A 21362-nucleotide genomic window follows, 5' to 3' on the forward strand; every position below is an offset into this window, starting at 1 on the left:
GAACCTATGGATTAAAAGAGACTAAAAAGACATTTTTACAAAATGCAAGATGTGGACCTTATCTGGATCCTGATTCACACAAACTGTAAAAACAAAGTAAATTTATGACATTTTGATTTTATTGGAAATTTGCCCAGTGCCTAGATACCCGATGACATTAAGAATTATTAATTTTTTCAGATGTGACAGTGATATTTTAGTTCTGTTTTTAAAAAGTCCTTATCTTTTAGAGATTCATAGCAAAATATCTATGAATGAAATACTACATCTTGGATTTTATTAAAAATTATATTGGAAGAGTAGATGGTACTATAGTTGAAACAAGACTGTCCATCAGTTAATAACTGTTGAAACTGAGTGATGGATAAATGGGAGTTCATTATACTATTCTGCATATTGTCTCTATACTTTAAATGCTCCATAATTAAAAAATTACAAAAAGAAAAAAGCAATGCCAAAGAGAATTTGGTATTTAGCCCACATGGGATCTGAGGTTTTAAAATAATGACATGCTTTATAAAAATGGCAATATTAAAAATAATATTTTAAAAATGACCTACAACATCATATTAACTAGTTGCTTTATATCCTTTTGTATAATTCCTTCCGGAATTTGTCTGTGTTTAGAACGTTATATAGAGAAGAGCCTGGGAAAGGGAAGAGGCAAGAGACAGGTAACAGGTGAGTGTCCAGGGAAATATTATAGACTAGAAAAGAAAGAGAGACTGGCCGTGGCTACCTTAAAGTACTGGAGGCAGATCAGCCAGCAAAGGAGAAGCACAGGGAGTGGTTAGAGAGATCAGGGTAGGGATGATAAGGCCAAGGAATAGAACAGAAAAGCAAATCAAAGGTGTCAGAAAGTTAAAATCCAATGCCTAGAAGACAGTTTCTACATTAGAATCTGGACGGCGCTGGTGATCCTTTCCAGTGTAGTTTTAAGAATGGTTTCCAAAAGCAAAAGCCAGATTGCAATGGGTTGAAGAATAAGGGAGCTTTTGAGATATCTGTTGTGAAGGGAAGGAAATGAGGGGACTACAGTCTGAAGAGCATCAGGGTTAAGTGGAAAGTTGGAAGCAGGTATATGTGTGAGAGGCTGGCTGTGTGGTATAAGGGATGCCTCAGAACATTTGTAGGGACACTGAGGGAACAACTCGGGACAGAAAGGCAGATACCAAAGATATTGGAGGGCAGAGGGAGTAGAATCCAGGTTTCATCTGTTAAGAATACCAGCTTGTCAAAGTCAAGGCTTCATTTATATTGGAGGTTTATAAAGCTCCTTCCATGTTTTTATTATTAAACATATTAAGATTTTTGATTTGCCAGATACTTAAATGTCATTTTTTCTTTTGTCTAGTGATTTTTTTCCCCCTGAAACGTATCAAACCATGATTATTCTGGTTGGTAATTTCCCAGAGACAATCAAGGATGAGCCGGGTACAAAGTCTATCAAATTTTTCATCAATTAATCTCTGTCATATCCACTGAGACTTACATCCTCCCTCACTTAGACATGACATGAGGCTTTTCAGGTGGGATTCTACTGAAGATAGGGAATTTAAGATTCATTCATTCAACAAAGGGGCATAAACCAAGATGCAGGGCCAAGTGGTGACACCAGCCTTATACCTAATGGGCATAAACAACTCATTGGGAACTACTTTAAAATGTTCAAGTGGAGGAGAGTTTGGGAAGTGTGAAGGATTGTAAACTGTTCTGGAAATGATAATGACATACCAATTAGGCACCTGCACCCTAGAGCCTTTTTAGGGGCAATGAGAGCTCTATGATCTTATGAAACTTGGCCTCAAGTTGTCCTCTGAAAAATGCAAGTTGTTAAAGGAAGTTTCTGAAGTCTCTTCCTACTTTAAAAATTCTATTCTTTTCTAAAATGTGAAGTAAATGCTGTATTAAAGACAGTTGTTCATGGTTTCTAACATGGTCTTAAGTCTTACAAAGAGTATATACTAAGCCCTGAAAGGTTTTCTAAAGAGAGAAGAGAGACAACAGAGCTATTAATATGATGAGGATGACGAGATGGGCAGCACGAGACACACCACCTCCTTCCTTCAAACCTTAGTTTTTTGGGAGTAAACTGTGAGACTCCTAGGTTTTATTAAACAAACAAGGAGGACTATGCATGGGTTATCTTTAAAAGTGGGGAGCGGGCTTGTTGCAAGTCTCTGAAAGTTGCTGGACTGTGAAGGCAGCCTTGGTAAGCAAGAGTAAGTGTGACTCTGACCTAAGATGATCAGATAACCTTACACTTTAAAATAACCCATCACAAGACAGCAACAAGTTTGATGTTCACCTTTAATTAAAACAATCCTGGGCAGGTTGGGGGGGGGGCCTGGTGGCATAGCTGTGAGGTTTGCACGTACCACTTCAGCAGCCAGGGGTTCGCCGGTTTGGATCCCAGGTACAGACATACACACCACTTGGCAAGCCATGCTGTGGCAGATGTTCCACATATAAAGTAGAGGAAGATAGGCACAGATGTTAGCTCAGGGTCAATCTTCCTCAGCAAAAAGAGGAAGATTGGTGGCAGATATTAGCTCAGGGCTAATATTCCTCAAGAAGAAGCAGACAATTTGAACAGACCAATCACAAGGAAAGAGATTGAAACAGCAATCAAAAACATCCCAAAGAATAAAACCCCAGGACCAGATGGCTTCCCTGGGGAATTCTACCAAACTTTCAGAGAGGATTTAACACCTATCCTTTTTAAGCTATTCCAAAAAATTAGGGAGGATGGAACACTTCCTAACACATTCTATGAGGCCAACATCACGCTGATACCAAAGCCTGACAAGGATACCACGAAAAAAGAGAACTACAGGCCAATATCACTGATGAACATAGATGCAAAAATTCTAAACAAAATTTTGGCAACCAGAATTCAGCAATTCATCAAAAGGATCATACATCATGATCAAGTGGGATCCATACCAGGGACACAGGGATGGTTCAACATCTGCAAATCAATCAACGTGATACACTACATCAACAAACTGAGGAATAAAAACCACATGATCATCTCAATAGATGCAGAGAAGGCATTTGACAAGATCCAACAGCCATTTATGATAAAAACTCTGAACAAAATGGGCATAGAAGGGAACTACCTCAACATAATAAAGGCCATATATGACAAACCCACAGCCAATATCATACTCAATGAGCAAAAACGGAGCGCCATTCCCCTGAAAACAGGAACGAAACAAGGATGGCCTCTATCACCACTCTTATTTAACATAGTACTGGAGGTCCTGGCCAGAGCAATCAGGCAAGAAAAAGGAATAAAAGGAATCCAAATAGGGAGGGAAGAAGTGAAACTCTCACTGTTTGCAGACAGCATGATCATATATATAGAAAACCCCAAAGAATCCATTGGAAAACTCTTAGAAGCAATCAACAACTACAGCAAAGTTGCAGGGTATAAAATCAATTTGCATAAATCAGTAGCATTTTCTATATTCTAATAATGAACTAACAGAAAAAGAACTCAAGAACAGAATACCATTCACAATCGCAACAAAAAGAATAAAATGCCTCGTGGTAAATTTAACTAAGGAAGTGAACGACCTATATAATGAAAATTACAAGGCCTTTCTGAGAGAATTGGATGACGACATAAGGAGATGGAAAGACATTCCATGTACACGGATTGGAAGAATAAACGTAGTTAAAATGTCCGTTCTACCTAAAGCAATCTACAGATTCAATGCTATCCCAATCAGAATCCCAATGACATTCTTTACAGAATTAGAACAAAGAATCCTAAAATTTATATGGGGCAACAAAAGACCCCAAATTGCTAAAGCAATCCTGAGAAAAAAGAACAAAACGGGAGGCATCACAATCCCTGACTTCAAAACTTACTACAAAGCTACAGTAATCAAAACAGCATGGTACTGGTACAAAAACAGGTGCACGGATCAATGGAACAGAACTGAAAGCCCAGAAATAAAACCACACATCTATGGACAGCTTATCTTCGACAAAGAAGCTGAGAGCATACAATGGAGAAAAGAAAGTCTTTTCAACAAATGGTGCTGGGAAAACTGGAAAGCCATATGTAAAAGAATGAAAATTGACCATTCTTTTTCAGCATTCACCAAAATAAACTGAAAATGGATCAAAGACCTAAAGGTGAGACCTGAAACCATAAGGCTTCTAGAAGAAAACGTAGGCAGTACACTCTTCGACATCAGTATTAAAAGGATCTTTTTGGACACCATGTCTTCTCAGAGAAGGGAAACAATAGAAAGAATAAACAAATAGGACTTCATCAGACTAAAGAGCTTCTTTAAGGCAAATGAAAACAGGATTGAAACAAAAAAACAACCCACTAACTGGGAAAAAATATTTGCAAGTCATATATCTGACAAAGGCTTAATATCCATAATATATAAAGAACTCTCACAACTCAACAACAAAAAAATCAAACAACCCAATCAAAAAGTGGGCTGGAGACATGAACAGACATTTCTCCAAAGAAGATATACGGATGGCCAATAGGCACATGAAAAGATGCTCATCATCGCTGATCATCAGGGAAATGCAAATCAAAACTACACTAAGATATCACCTTACACCCATTAGAATGACAAAAATATCTAAATCTAATAGTAACAAATGTTGGAGAGGTTGTGGAGAGAATGGAACCCTCATACACTGCTGGTGGGAATGCAAACTGGTGCAGCCGCTACGGAAAACAGTATGGAGATTCCTCAAAAAATTAAAAATAGAACTACCATACGATCCAGCCATTCCACTACTGGGTATCTATCCAAAGAGCTTGAAATCAGCAATTCCAAAAGTCCTATGCACCCCAATGTTCATTGCAGCATTATTTACAATAGCCAAGACATGGAAGCAACCTAAGTGCCCATCAACAGACGAATGGATAAAGAAGTTGTGGTATATATATACACTGGAATACTACTCAGCTGCAAAAGAGAACAAAATCATTCCATTTGCAATAACATGGATGGACCTTGAGGGAATTATGTTAAGTGAAATAAGCCAGTTAGAGAAGGATAATCTCTGTATGACTCCACTCATATGAGGAATTTAAAAATGTGGACAAAGAGAACAGATTAGTGGATACCGGGGAAAGGTGGGGTGGGGGGTGGGCACAAAGGGTGAAGTGGTGCACCTACAACACGAATGACAAACATTAATGTACAACTGAAATCACACAAGATTGTAACCTATCATTAGCTCAATAAAAAAAAAAACCAAAAAGCAAATCCTGGAAAATAACAAGGAAGAGGAGAGAACTTAAAGATACAGTGAGCACTTTATAATACTGAAAATGTGTCAGATCACCTTGAGTAGAATTTGTCAGATGCCAAACATTTTAAACTAGAGTGGACTTTCAGCAAAACTCTGCTTTGATTCCCAATATGATCTAAGGTTAGGCCAAATGGAAAATGACATTTTAGAAACATGTGCAGGAATAAAAAAACATACTGTGGCCATGGATTAGACATCGTTAAATTCCTATGCTGCAGCTTTGCCTCTCGATCTGCACAAGAACACCTACCAACATCACGTCTTCACAGAATACAGTTCATAAACTACCAAACAAAAACGTATGCCCGTGTCCATGACATAATTAATATTTTTGTTTGAACTAATACCTGAATGGCAGTTTGCATCTGTTATCTTATGAGGCAAGTATTATCATTAAAATCCACATTTTACAGTTCACCACCAGTAGCTGAACCTGTCTAGTCTTTCCATTCCAAGTGTATGCTCTTGGACCACCCCTCCTGGGCCCACAAAGATAAGACAATTTATTAGTCAGGTGTGGCTATGTTCCAAGACAAGACAGCCCTACCTTCCTGCTTCAGATTTCTCAAGAATGCAAACTTTAGACAATGCAGTAGAGCAGAAGGCAGCCCTTGCATCACATTGGCCATGCCCTTGCCCCTGGTAAGAGGTACATGAAACAACCTAAGAAAAGGGTATGTTGGTGAACAAGTGCCCTTGGATAGACTCTAAGGTACCAAAGCTTTTCAATACTTTCTAGAATTCTCCTTCTGAGAAAATGATATGAAGCATGAGTGGATCAGCATTTTGGAAATCACACCCGGTTCTCCTTGCACCCATTATTCATAGCCAAGTACCCATGTATTGTGGCTACATCTTATTCTTCCCCTTTCACTGGACTGTGGTACCACTACCATAGGATCAGAGGAAGCCAGATAGTGGGAAAACTAACGCAGTTAACTAGATTTTTTTTCTCCAGAAGTTCTAATCAGTACCACAGTGGTTTTAATTTGATATGATTTCTCTCTCTACAAGGTTTAATCGGTGGTATGGTACAAAAGAGCATGAGCTTTGGCATTAGTCATACCTGGATCCAAATTCTGGCTCTGCCACTTCCACATCTGTAAGATGAGAATCAAAGCCATCTCATACGTTGTATGGATTAAACAAGAGGAAAGAGAGTGAAAGTGCCCAGCACATGCCTAACACAGAGTTCAGTCAGGCTTCCTTCATTCCTGACAAACCAGTTTGATAAATTACCTGCAGGGCTTCATTTATAAGATCTCTCTTTATCTTCAGTAAGGACAACACAGACTTGTCTACATTTGCCATCAGTTCTTTTTTTCCAAGTTACTTCCTCCAACCAAGAATGCCTTCTCCCATCCTTCTCACCCCTCCTTCCCCCAAAGCACAGCCTAAATTCTAATTTTGTACCCTCTGTACCACCTAATATGGTGTCCTAATATGGTGTTTAAATATAGGAGTACCTACCACATAAATATCTTCAAATGTTATTAAACATCACAAAGTAATCAAAGAATATTATAAATAATTAAACATCTTCACAAGAAAATGTTTGTAATGACTCAAAGTGCTGTGATGGTTTATCATATTTTTTTTAAAAAAAGTAGAAGGGCCACAAAATAAAGCAAACGTCAACAATTTAATTTTTAAAAAACAGTACTATGATCCTAAACACTGAGGTCCCAAACTAGGGCACTCTAGTACTTATGTTATTTATTTATTTAAAGGAACACGTGAGGACCGCAGACACATATTTTCTTCCCATGACTGAGGAAGGCAAGGAAATTTCCTTTTCTCTGTGTCTCTGACTCTGAATATTTCTCCCTACCCCAGCTCCCCCAACATTCCCATCCTCCATGTCTTCAGAATTCAAAGGCAAAGTCTGTTTGTCTTCAAACACTTTAGTAAATGCTTTTCCATTTTCTCCTGCCTAATAGAAGGATCTTTGACTTTATCTGGGAACATCTCATGTGCAGTCACCTTTAGTGACCTAAAGAAGGCTCATAGGGGTGATTTTTCTTTGTGGACCTTGACACTGCCTTGAAAGTTTACAGTCATAAATTGTTACCCACTGAGAACAATTTCTCAAGCTTGGTTAAATAATTACATAGACACCAAAGGAAAACCACCCTCTACCAATGCCTTTGCATTATCTTGTCTCCTAATTCAAAGAAAGCACAGTCTACATTCTGAATAACTTAGAGACATTATAAAGTGACATGACAAAACATAACCAGAAGATTCAAAAAGAAGGAATCTTCAAACTGGAGGACACCATTTGTTATTTGGTGGCACCTTCTGGGAAAGCTCGATATTGCAGCTCAGCTCTGTTAAACATAAATTCCCATGCAAAAACAAACGGGAAAAATTCTAGGAGAAAGGAAATAGTGTTAATGATATAATAATGTAAAATCCAGAACCACGAGAGTCTGTTTTATTTTAGGCTAGTATGTATATGAAGTGAGAGGTTCCTGGATATTTTACAGCTCTTCCCTCAGTTCTGGCTGTGTCTGCCAAATCCACCTATGAGGACAATCTGTCACCTCCTGAAGGCTGTTGGTAAAGCCCAAACCAATGGGTAGGTCAAAGAAATACGCTTCACGAATGGAACAAGAATATGATGCCAATTTCATGAAGCACATCTCTGCAATTATAATATGAATTCATGGGAAAATAAGATCTGCTTCGCCCCAAAACTCCTCTTGAGTGCATTCCCTACCAAGTGGGATCAAATTCTGGCTCCACCACTTTTAAACGAACTTGGGCAAGTTTCTTAACCTTTGAGCCTCAGTTTCCCCAGCTATAAAATGGGGATAATAATAGTATCTGTTTCATAGAGTTGTTTTGAGAGTTAAATGATTAAAACAAGTCAAGCAGTTAGAAGGGAGACTAGCATATAGAAAGCACTCAAGGACAGTTTAGCTACAGCTATAAGGCATCCCTACAGTATGGTAAAGCTAGTCCTGCAAAGAGCACATTGCATCACATCTTTGACTTTGTGTCTAAAGATGACAGATGGGACAATTACATAAAGATCATGGACCCTAGAGTAAGGAACGAAGGTGCACTGAATGGGCGATGCAGCACCCTTGAAGAAGGCTCATGGAATTTATTGGGAGAGAGATACGATTCAATACAAGTAAGTGAGGATGCTGAGTTTTGGCAACTGTTGATGACAACCAACTCTGTAATGATAGGGATTCCTGTCTGTTCACAACTCTCAGCTACCAAAGGGCTTCTAAGGAATTATTAAATTTAAAAATTTAAAAACCATTTGGGTTTAGAACGGTAAAAACAAAAACACCTCTGTTTTAATTACTTCAAATCCTTTTTTGAAATAAGTCAGGAATGTGGCTGAATAAATGAACAGTTGACTGGTTGGCCTGTACCCTCCTCTATCTGATCACATCTAACACAGAAAACAAACAAAAAAGCATTAGAAAACAAGGTCAGGAGAAATATCTCCATGCACCCAACAAAGTTAACTTTCTTCCAATTGTTTTCATTAAGGTGCCACACTGAGCTGAATCTACCAGAAGAAGAATTGTAACCCTTCAGGTATTTTTACCTCCAGTTATAAAATGCAGAGAACAGGAGTCCAGAATGAGAGCCCCCCCTGGAGAGTCAGGGCAGCTCTCTAATGAATGGCCTCTCCAGCTGCTCACTCGCCATACTCACAGACTTTACAGCTCTTGCATGTGCTGGAATTACAAGTCATTAAAAAGCCACTTTGAAAACACAATAAAGACCTTCTTCTCTGACTGCGACAACCTTCCATCACATAAAAACCTAAGGCCAGTGCTTCAACAGCAGGAGGACGTTTACTGCCAGCTCCAGACAGTTTAAGCAGGGTAAGGAACAGGGTGAGGCGGGAGGAAATGAGGCACAACAAAAGAAGGGAAGTTTCTTTTTCCCTCTCCTTCCTTTTTTTCTTTTCGAAAGAAACTTCTGCTAAGGTGGTTTGAAGTCTTTATCCTGTATCTGAACCACCACCCACTCTTGGGAAAAATGCTAGCATCTGATGAGGTTTCGTCTTTCTGCCTCAAGGTTTTATCCAAGAAAACACTTTGGTAAGCCAAAACTATCAAAGGACATGATTAAAACCTCGTTACTCACACTGCAGTTGAAGTATGTAACATTTTACCAAATGTAATCTGCCCATTTTCAAGGAAAGATGACTCAAACTTCCTAACTTCTGATTTCTAAATTACAATTCAATCTCTACAAAGTAAGGCAAAAAACTGAAGGCAATAAGGAAATTACTATCAGAACCGAATCTGATCATAAGTGGTTATGTCGATTTTCTTCTACTGTTTTTTTCCCTCCTTCTCTGCTATGAATACCAAACTTCCTCAGATCACAAAACAAGATCAACTCAATAGTCTTCTCTTTAGAAGCAGAGTGACGTGGAAAACAAAACCTAGAGAATTTCAGGAGGAGTGAAAGATACTTGGGTTCTTTTTTACTGCAAATTAAAGTGTAAACAAGTTAATACAGACCACAATTATAAACTTTTAGTTGACACTAATGCACTCAGATCCTGATCCTTTCTAGCTGCTGCTAGTTAGCGTCAGTCACTAGTAAGAGCAGTCCCTTTCCATAAGTGATCATCATGGCCACAAAAAGAGGAATTCTTAAACCAAGAACGGCTTTACTCTAACGGGAATTACACAAATTCTTGAATGTAAAATATTCTTAATGCTAACACTTACGTACATAGGAAAAACATGCCCTTATCATGTTTTCTGTTTTTGCTAAAGGCTCACCCACTATAAAACCCTGGCCCACCTGCACCCCCCAACCACCTCCCAATTTCTCTGTAGCAGAAAATTACTGATGGAGTTTCATGTGACAATATTAGATTTCTTTCTAAAATGAGAAACATTTCAGGAATTGCAAAATGTATTTAAACATTATTCTTTCCATCATACTAATATTAACCTAAAGATAAATCATTTCTTAGGACGTCTTCTTTTAATGGAATCAGCAATAGAAAAAAAAAAAAAACAGTAAGTGCCTATTCACTGCAGTGCTAGGTATGTAAGTGTCTTTATCTCATTTAATTAAAAAGCTAAAATATCCTAGGCAACTTTGGCTTAACTTTTGATTCAAAACTTAAATTCTTTGTCTTGTATTTTTGTAGTTACCATGTAATACATGCATATCAATATGGAGGCCATATACCTCCTTAAGACAAAATTCAGAGTAACATAACATATATTCCAAGTACTTTTTCCCCTTTAAAACATATAACCCATACACTTGAGAAAGGACACTAGAATTCTGCAGTATTTTTGAACATCAAAAAATCTCTTTCAAAGCTATAGGTTGTAAAGGTTGCCAGAAGCCAAACCGTACATAACAATGGCTAACTAATATTTTTTGATGTGTGCTAAGTGCTTTCCCCAGATCCACTATTTTCACAATAATCTTACAAAGTAAATACCTTATGATCTCCATTTCACAAAAGAAGAAACTAAGAAATCCGGAAGGTTAAATCGGTTGCCCATCATTGTTCCACTGGTGGAGCTGAGATTCAAAACACAGCCTGTCTGACACCAGAGTGCAGAATCCTAATTCCTTGCTTATTTGACTACCTACCTACCCAAATATTTATCAACAAATAAGTGATCCCTGAAAAAACATGCAGGCACACAAACACAGAGGTGCTATTTCTTTTTCTCTCCTCATATACAAAGTATATAAAAATTTTAACCAAAAAGAACCATATGAATCAACAATCTAAGTTTCCTAACCCATTTATTAGCACTATTTTTACTTTTATATAAAATCTGAATCTAACTTAATTATGGAACAGCTTCTTTAAAAAGTTCTTTTTAATTGTCACTAACCCACACCTAAGGCAAGATGTTTTCTTTACAGACATGCCAGATAAATAATCTTTTTTCCCCAGCCCTTCCTAATTCTTCACACTCTTATCATTTCTTTTTGTGTCTTTCTTCTGTTTCCAAAGTCCACGATCTCTGCCTGCTATGTCTACATTTACCCGCCACCCCATCCCCCACAAATGAACATAAATCTGGCTCATATTCAAATAAGGAAGCTGGAAAGGACTTTAGAGAGATCAGATCATCTGATCACACTTACTCAGATACAGCCACACTCAACACCAGGACAATGGGGCACCCCCTGAAGTTGGGCCAGCCCCGAGCCTCCAAATGTTAACTGGCCAAAGGAGGCTGTGGGCTGTTTAATGCTCTCCATTACAATTGCCTCCTGTTCCTTCTGTCTTGCCCACAGGAGGGACACCAGGTAGTAGAAAGTCCAAACAAAGGCTATCTTTACTATTGGATGAAGGGAATTTCAGCCGTCTCTTATCCTTTTTTGCTCACAAAAAGGTCTTTTGGGCCCTGGCTTACTTGGAGATGCTTTTGCCAATTCTCTTCTGTTCCACCACATACATTTAGAGAATTAAACCAACAACTGCAACAATGAAAGCATTACTACTACCAGATAACTGATAAGGAAAGCACAGAGGTTGGGTTTAATACCTAAATAATATCCAAAGTCTTTAGAGGCTGTAATGATATGCAGAGCACATTAAAACACTCCTGTTAGGATCACTGGATATGCGGTTCTAAAACGTCATGAACCGTTTTGAAAATGTACTACCTACTGTAAGGAATTACAATTCTAACTCTTCATTCCAGAAGATTTCTCAAGGTCTTGCTTTGGATAAATATATACCATGCATGTGTATATATATATATATATACACACACTTCGTATATAAATACACCAAGTTGAACATAAAGTTTATGAAAAGCCATCCCTTATAAATCATATATAAAAGGGAGAGAGCAAGAGGCAAACAAAAACAAGAATATACAGAATTATCTAATGAGAAAGATCATCTATGATGGTTTCGTGTAGAAAGAGCATTCAACAGTGCTTTACGAATGCCATTTGGTCTTCTCACAAATCAGCAAGCATTCAAGAAAGATGCCTTTCAAAATTTTGACCATGACCTACTACAAGAAATATACACACACCCCCTCTGAAATAAAAATTTCACAAACCCTTACTCACATCCATAGTAATTACAATGTATTCTCTCTCTTTTTTTTTTAAATACTGGTGATGACATGCTCAATTGATTTCATGGCTCACCAGTGAATCACAACCCACATTTGAAAACCTCTATTCTAGAAGAATCACAACATGTCAGAATATGGAAAGAGGAAGTTGCTAAACTTGACAAACTTGATGACTAATCACACCCCAACAGCATCAATGAACATTTCCGGGTGATTTGAAATAAAAGTCAAACATACAAAAAAAGTTCCAAGTAACATCTGCATTAAGAGCAAGTTTTGAATTAAGAGGAGAGGTGAAAAGCAAAGGAGGAAAAATAAACGCTTGAGATATTGGAACAAACCCATTAGCTCTCATCTCCATTTCACAAATTATTACTATAAAGCCTTTTCCAAACACTGGAACAAATTACCCAATCTCCAGTGTTTTACACGCTACTCTGCTCCCAACTGGATGTTATATTAAAATTTCAAGATCAGCTACAGAATGTAGGGGGGGAAGGGAAAGGTGGTTTCTGGATCTCTGAAGATTGATATTGATGCCATTTCCTAACCCTGGCTGACTTTCTACCCAGGACAGTGCAAACGCAGAAGAGAAAATCTGCTACTAAGGCCCCTGTCCCTTGCCAGCATTTGAACTAGGAACATCTGTGGGGCAACCCGATGGGACAGAAAGAGAAGTATTCTAAATTTGCCTGCAATTTATAGCCAGACGTCTTCCTTGGCCATTGTCTAGAAATATTGACAAGCCAAAGTCAGGAGATTATTAGGACTGATCGTGACTGATAAGTAACAGTAGAAGGCCAAAGTTAGAGAAAAAGGAAAAGTGAGGAGGAGATAACTTCATAGTAAATGATGTTTATTCTTCAGAAATAGAATCAAATACCTTTTGAGTTACTAAGAGAACTGTCACAAGAAATGTAAGATTTCTTACATTGGTAGGTTAGAATAGATAACCTGAAAATCTCTTCCAGCTCTGAGAAATGTGTAATTATAAGTTTAAATCTCAATATCAGATAACATTTTGGGGGGATAATAGATAGTCAGACGGTCTTTTAGGCACCCACAAAAGATAATCCAACCTACCAGCAAAAACTTGTAACCAAGGTCACATACCCGGTCCCTTTCAAATCAGTAGCTATACAATGAAAAAACAATTTAAATACTTCATTTTCAAAATACCATCACTTGGTTTTACAGGCACACATATATGTTAAAATGCATCAAATTTTCATTTTAAATATAGTGTATTGTTACCTGAATTTTGCCTCAATAAAATTGTTTAAAAAATACTATCACCTGCTTTCCATCTATGTAAACAAATTACTTCATTCCACTGATCAAAAATATCAACATTATAGCTGCACCCTAATATTTTATATTTCCCTGTTAAATTTATTTTCCCTTGATTCAAGTTTTATTGCATTCTTCTCACTTTCCTAAATCAGCAATCATTGAAAAGCATAGTAACTAACCTCTAATGAGCATCTAAATTTTTCTGATGCTATTCAAATGACTCGTTATTATACTTTGGAATGTATCTTTCCTTTAACAACTTAAATCGCAGCCTAAAAATCTGCAGACTTCTTAATGATTTCATTTCCTTCCTTCCATTAGTTAAGGAAATTCATTTATGGGCGCTTCCATGCTACCATTTTGTGGTTCAACTGTCATTTTCTTCCCACATTCTTTATCTTAAAGCCGTCTGAAATAAAATCAGGAAACTGAGAAGGGAACGAAGGGAAGCCAACAAGACTACTCACATCAGATTTAGAGGACATATTCTCCTCCACGTCAGAATCATTGGGATCCACAATATCATCAAATGGCGGTAAAGTTGATTTCTTCTTCTCTGATGTCTCACTTTCAATTTTGACCTTTCCCATCTTGACATGAGATTTATCTTTTACGGGCTTTTTGTCAGCAGAACAAGTGAGTATCAGTGGTGGCGCACTAGAAAAACTTTTAAATAAAGCCTCTGAGCTACTCTTTTTCCTTTTTTTGGCTGAGAGTTCTTCAGAATCTGAAATGGGGGGCCTTTTACTAGGAGCCTTCTTATCTTGCTGTCCACTGGTGATAGTGAGTAAGTTACTGTCTGGTTTTGGCTCTTTTGACATGGGTTTCGGTTCCTTGAAGGCCATCTTAGGAACAATTTTTTCTTCTTTCAGTGGTTTATTTTCTTTGGGTTTCTTAGAGGATTCTTTGGAAGATTTGTTGTGATCCCTGGAAGGTTCTTTGAAGGCACTTTTATGTTCTCTGGAGTCTTTAGAAGGTTTTTCCTTGTGCTCCTTCATTAATTTGTGAGGCTTTGAAAAACTGGTACTGCTGCTGCTGCTGCTGCTGCTGCTACTGCTGCTGCTGCTGCTGCTGCTGCTACTGCTGCTGCTGCTACTGCTACTGCTGCTGCTGCTGCTGCTGCTACAGCTGCTGCTGCTGCTGCTGCTGCTGGTATGAACACTCCGATTAGGGTCCTGCGGAAAGGGGAGAAGGAAACGAAATTCTCAAAACTCAGTGTCAGTCACGAGTCAAAGCCAGTTTCCTTGCATTCGGTCCGCACCAAATGATCCTTCTTGATGGCTCCCGAATTATTTTTAATAGAAGCCAACAACCACAGTGTAACAGGTGGGAATAGGGTGTGTGAGAATCATAGTGAATGAAGGCGACCATGATCAAGGAATTTAATGAGGCAAGCTGTTTTCTTAATCATGAGAAGCATGGCGTTCTAAACATTTCAATTCGACAAATGGTCACTAAATGCTTGTTCGAGGAGATGCAAAGATGGATAACACATGGTCCCCATTCTTAATAACAATGACATGTCTATGTTTCATAGTTGTTGTAAGAGCCACCTATAAGTGCTATGACAACAAAAAGAAAGGGGGCAATTAATTTTGGGGGGGATGTGGCCAAAAGAATAATTCAAAAAATTATAGAGAATTAACACGTGAATTAGGTCAAGGATAAGAAGGTAATTACCAGAAAGAAAAGAATGAAAAAGTACTTAGACACCAAGGACTAAAATGAACTAAAACACCAGATTATACTCGGGGAATAGCACCCAGCTACAGCAAAGATTGAGATGGAGGTAGAAAAAAAGTCCAGGGTCACATAGTGAGGCTAGATAATATATTTTAAATGGCTTTTTAATATAAAGAACCAGAAGACCAAAAAGGAAATAATTCCTAATTTGAGATAAAAAGCAGTTATTTTTTGCTGTCCAAACTTCATCAGTTAAAGAATATGCCACTCATCCACTAGTAAAGGAAAAAAAAAAATCTACAGAAGAAAGATTTTACCTAATGGTCATCAAATGAACTGAAAAGTCTAGCAATTACTGCTGTGTAATCATGAGGAAAGAGTTAATCGCTGCCTATTTCATTTTAAATATGTCATCAATTTTTTCACTCATATAAACACCTCAGAATATATAACCTGTATGTAACGTTTCTATTTAGGAACAAATCTAAGTCCATACTTACCATATTTGTGGAACTCTACCACTAATAGTACGAATAAGAAACAGAAGTAAATCCTGGACATGCAAAAGTCCACACCAATACTAAAAGAAGAGCTTTTTCTTGATTACTTCCACCTCCTAATGGAACCAAAGACAAATAAATGTCCAAATTTTCAACTAGAATTTACATCTTCAGGCTTGCTTGTTATGTTTCACCTCTAACTCACCCTCTTAAGGTCAATGATATGTAAACCAATCCTGTATTCCTTAAATATCTAGCAAGATACAGGAAAGAAAGTAGGCAGGGGATATGCTTTTGACTAAAATGAACAATCTTCTTATTGGGTCCAAACAAACAAACAAAAAAGGCATGCATATGAATAAACATCAGAATACTCAAAATTAAACATTATTGTTCGTCAGTGGGAGTACGTATTTTTCCTTCTTGAAATTTTTTTGTCTTATTTGCTCAACAACAACAAAATGACATATGCCAATTATTCTATTTATTTTTCTCAAGTGAGCATTTGGTTTCAAAATTCTAAAATGGATAAAGTTACTAAACAAAGACATGCTTTTATGTATCAAACTAGCTAATTCCTTACAAAACATCTTAATCTGAGACTTAAAAGCAGAATGCTAAAGATAGAATTCATATTACTGAAACTACATTATTTTATAAATTCTATTATAAGACATTTCCTGGCATGTTAAGCAATACTATGAATAATTAAAATAAAGTATAATGGATAAACTAAATTAAGGAAGAACATCTTGAAATCTAATATTCTTGGGTATTTTTTTTAATTGGTTTGTTGACTCTCTGAATTTTGACAGTTTGCAATCAGTATTCTAATTATGACTCTAGAACACATAAGCATTGCTGTTTAATATTTAACCTTCATGGAATAATACACATATTTTTACAAACATAACAAAAATACACAAATTTTAACCTACCAACATATTTTCTAATGTTAAGCATTAAAAAATAGTAACCCAGCATCAAAAGAAACTGGACTTCTATAGGGGTCTTTCTATGATTTATTTTTCAAATCCTTTTGTAGGACAAACCAGAATTCGCAGAGTACACAGTAGTGTAAGACACAGATTCTTGTGTCATAGAAAGTTCAGGTTCTTGTCTTAATTACATACATATGATTTTAAGTACAAAACCCATGCTGTTCTAGGTATTTAATGCCTACTGTCACATTCTCACCCACCCAACAAATCTTGGTAGGAGCAAGTAACCCAACCATTCTTGTTCCTTCCACTTTACCAAAAAGCTTTCTTCAAGCTAAGACAATTCAGAGTTAAGAAGAGAAACATATTCCATAACAACATCCCAGACAAATAAAAATTTAGAAAATAACAAAAAGGTGAGAGAATGGTTTCTATTACATAGGGCTACATTTCCTTTGGCCTGGGCCTATGATAAATGGGAAAGTTCAAATGCGTATAACCTGACTCCATATTCTTACACGTAATAAATGCAAAAAAAAAGGCTTAGACACAAAGTCAGGAATTAAATTGTTACTGACACAGAATACAAGCTTTCACTGATTCTCAGCCTATCTATCACATATAAATTGGGGATCAAGACACTGGCTTTTAAAAACTTTTACAGAACTATTTATCTTAACATAAGTGCCACTAAGCAGCATACACTAATTACCATTCAATGTGAAGTTTACACATGTTGTATAATTCAAATTCTCTTTGCCTGAGGCTGATTAGGACAAACTGAATATTAATATTAGGGAGAGCATATGTGCATAATTCAAATCTCAAATATTTAAGGCAAATGACTGTTTAAATACAAATATACATATATTTGCAGTAACTTTACAACCTGTGAAAATAGGGTACAGTATTTCCTTTCATCCACTGAAGATTCTACTGAATGCTTCCTTGTTTTAATTTCCTGGAACAGAATGGGTCCCTTTAATGTATAATCTCTTCTAATACTACTTGTCAGCAACTCCAGTGTAAGAAAAGAACAGGTTACAACTATTAGCCAGAATACGGTTTTCTGATTATATGTGGCTTTCAATTTCCATGTCATCCTCATGTCCTCTTCCCAGTATTGCTGATAACTCAAAGTTGATTCTCTCTCCAGCTCCTGTTTCTTCCTCTACCCATTGTCCTATTTTTGGTTTCTGTCCTACTTTAACTGGCTTCTGCGTTGTACACAATTTTCAGATCATTCTCATCGTGTTCAAAGAAATTTGCCTATGGATAAATAAACTCTCCCAGAAGAGTTTTCTTTATCCAAAACCAATAAACTCCCCTAAAAAAGTTTATTTCTCCAAAGTGCATCTTAAAAGGATACTTGCAGGGGGCCAGCCCCATGGCCAAGTGGTTAAGTTTGCGTACTCTGCTTCAGTGGCCCAGGGTTTCACCGGTTCGGATCCTAGGCGCCGACATGGCACTGCTCATTAGGCCATGCTGAGGCAGCGTCCCACATCCCACAACTAGAAGGATCCACAACTAAATTATCCAACTACGTACTGGGGGGATTTGGGGAGAAAAAGCAGGGAAAAAAAAAAAGATTGGCAATAGTTGTTACCTCAGGTGCCAATCTTTAAAAAAAAGAAAAAACATATTTGCTAGAAATTGTGGTATAGTCCAAGAGGTTATGCATACAAAGGGGTGAGGAAGACCATGACAGTCGAAAGATAGGCTTTCAAAACTGAAGTTTCTTCTGTAATGTCATTAAACATACGACAAATGGCACAGAGGGATGAAATACCATCTGAGGCTATGAATAAAATATAAAAATTCAGGATTTTGGAGGAAAAAAGAACCTTGGATTTAACTTAATGCCCCTCACTTCAATCCCAAATCAAACTCATTTACCTCTCTTGAACCAGTCAGCTCCGGGGGCCAGCAGGTAGTGAGTGGGGCCTGAAGAATGTGACCATTAGACTAGAGGTACCTTGAGAGAGGGCTGGTGCAGAGTTTGCTCTGCTCTGGGCTCCAAGCAAGACTGAGAAGACTTTTTCACATAGATAACTGCACAAGTATGTCAGCCTCCCTGGCCCCAAAGGTGAGCAGGAGGCACTCAATAGGAGGGAGAAGTTCCCTTTACTTCCAAGGCTGGGGAATGCAAGGAAACCAAAACGAAGACACAGAGTCTTCCAGGTGTGTACACACAAAACACACAAATGCTTGCTGCTACAGTGCAGGTTGAGATGCCAGTGCCTTTCATTACTTACAGGATTACAACAACCCAAAGTCCCCTAACAGCTCAACCTGAACCCCAATGCTCATACAAATAACGTACCAAAGGGTGGGAGAGAGTAGGAGAGAGCAGATCTAACTTCTAAAGGACACACGTGAAATACCGAGGTCAAAAATAGTATGACTACTTAAGGGAGAGTCAAGGAGAGAACAAAAAATAACGTCTACAGATTTAAAAAATAATCAAATTAAAATTTAAAAAGTAAAATCCTCAAGCTGAATAATTCAGTAGATAAATTAAAGGAGAAGATAGACTCTAAAAACCAGAAGAAATCTCAAAGCATAAAGTAAAAATACAAAGAGATGAAAATCATTAAGGGAAAAGAGAAGAGACTTGAAGAACAGATTGAGGAAACCTAATTAACCTAGAAAGAGTTCCAGAAGAGTCTCTAGAAAGAGGAAAACGAAAATAATAGAAGGGAAGCAATAGTTAAAGTAATGTGGAAAAAAATTTCCATGAACTAAGGAAAAGACTGAATTGCAGCCTCACAGGGCTCTCCAAGACCCAGGCAGGACCAATGAGAGATGAGACACAGGCTTAACAACATCGCACCAAAATTCCTAAACCTTAAGGATAAAAAGAAAACCTTACAAGTTACCAGAAAGAATAATTACTTAAAACTAAAGAAGAGTCAAATTAACACTGGACTTTTCACTTATAACAGTAGAATTGAGAAGAAAGAACCGGAACATCTAAGCTTCTGGGAGAAAAAGTTGTACAACCCAAACATTCTACACACAAATTCAGCGTCAAAGAAGCGTTTGCCAAAATATAAGGATTCAAAGAACACATCACCTAGTGCCCCATCCAAGGAAAGGACTGGAGAATGAATTTTAGCCCAACAATAACTGAATCAGAAATGAGACCTTTTATGTGTGGGAAGATGGAGAGGAAAGGAAACAGGAGTGCAATGGACCTTGCCTTCTATACAGAACTAAATCTAAATGGATAATAAACTACATGAAGTACGAATATAAATGCTCAATATAAGTTCCTGACACAGAAAAGTCTAACAAAACTCTGGACCTAAAAAAATTAAATTATCTCCACAGAAATTTAGGAACATTAGAAGGTTAGAGTGTCAAAGTGAGGGAAAATGTTGGTATTATTTTTCTGTTAAAGTAGGGGAAAAAATTGGATTATGAGTAACTGAAAGGGAAAGTGGCCAATAATGAAATGGAAAAGTACCGAAGGACTGCCACAAAAACAAGAGGAAACTGGGAAATGAATATCAACTTGAAAATAAAAGTGAAATTCAGAAATATGAAAAAAGTCACAAATGTAAATCATGAACGAGGTAAAAAGTAATAAAATCAAGTATTACTCATTAAAATAAAAAAGAAAGCTGAATTCTCCCACTAAAAGATAGGCTGTCAGACTGAGTTAAAAAGACAAAGAACATATACAGACTGTTTGTAAGAAACACTTAATATCAAGTGACTGAGAAAAGCTTAAAATAAAGGAATGGGCCAAGAAATATCAGCCAAGTACCCCCAAAAGAAAGCATGATGTTACATTAACATCACACGATGTGGAATTCAGAGTTAAGAGGACTAAACAGCATAAACAATTTAAAAGCTAAGTTATATAAAGGAAAAGGAACTGACTATGTAAGAAAAACTTGAAAAATATTTCATTGAGATGAGAAATCAGTACATGTTTGTCAGAAATGGGCAGATTTAATACAATGAAATGAGTAGAGACTTAGTGAAATTGACTAGAACAACCCACAAACTTGATTTAATAATTATATACAGAACATTCTATCTCTTGAATAAAGCTTACAATTCTCATATGTGCCCATGGAACACTGATAAAAATCAATCTTAAAGGTATTATAAAATGAACTTTAAAATAATCTACTTAAAATGTTTGAATAGATTACATTGGTTGATCACACTCTAATAAAATTAGAAAAGCAAAGACAAAAGAAATCAGTCAAAGGAAAATAATGGAAAGACCATTTCATATTAAAAATCTAGGGGCACAGCGAAACATATGCTCAAAGGAAAATATATATAGCCTTTACTGCATTCACTATTTTAAAAAGGTGAAGAGGAATGGAAAGGAGAGAAACCAAGCATAGAAATACACTTAGTACTCACTCTAAAAAACAAGAAAAGATCCACAAATATGCAAACATTGTAAAGCAAAAGAAACAAATTTCGCCAACCTTTATGCTTTAAAATAATAGCCTTAAATGTATATTTAGGGTTCAAATTCCAAGGAGAAATTTATGGAGTTAACTCTGATTTAAAGAGGAGATTTACAATCTACTTTTTAAAATCAACTAAAAGAGGTAAAG

General features: G+C 37.0%; 1 protein-coding gene across 2 annotated transcripts in view; it reads right to left on the reverse strand.

Annotated features, from left to right (window-relative positions):
• Nucleotides 1-21362, reverse strand: part of MLLT3 (MLLT3 super elongation complex subunit) — a 253615-nt gene that overhangs the window by 52718 nt on the left and 179535 nt on the right. For both annotated transcript variants that reach the window (XM_070589688.1, XM_008531961.2), the window contains exon 5: nucleotides 14120-14827. In XM_070589688.1, the coding sequence (XP_070445789.1) occupies nucleotides 14120-14827 (708 nt within the window). The remainder of the gene's footprint in view (nucleotides 1-14119; nucleotides 14828-21362) is intronic.

The sequence above is a fragment of the Equus przewalskii genome, chromosome 22, assembly GCF_037783145.1.
Source record: "Equus przewalskii isolate Varuska chromosome 22, EquPr2, whole genome shotgun sequence".
Taxonomy (NCBI): Eukaryota; Metazoa; Chordata; class Mammalia; order Perissodactyla; family Equidae; genus Equus; species Equus przewalskii.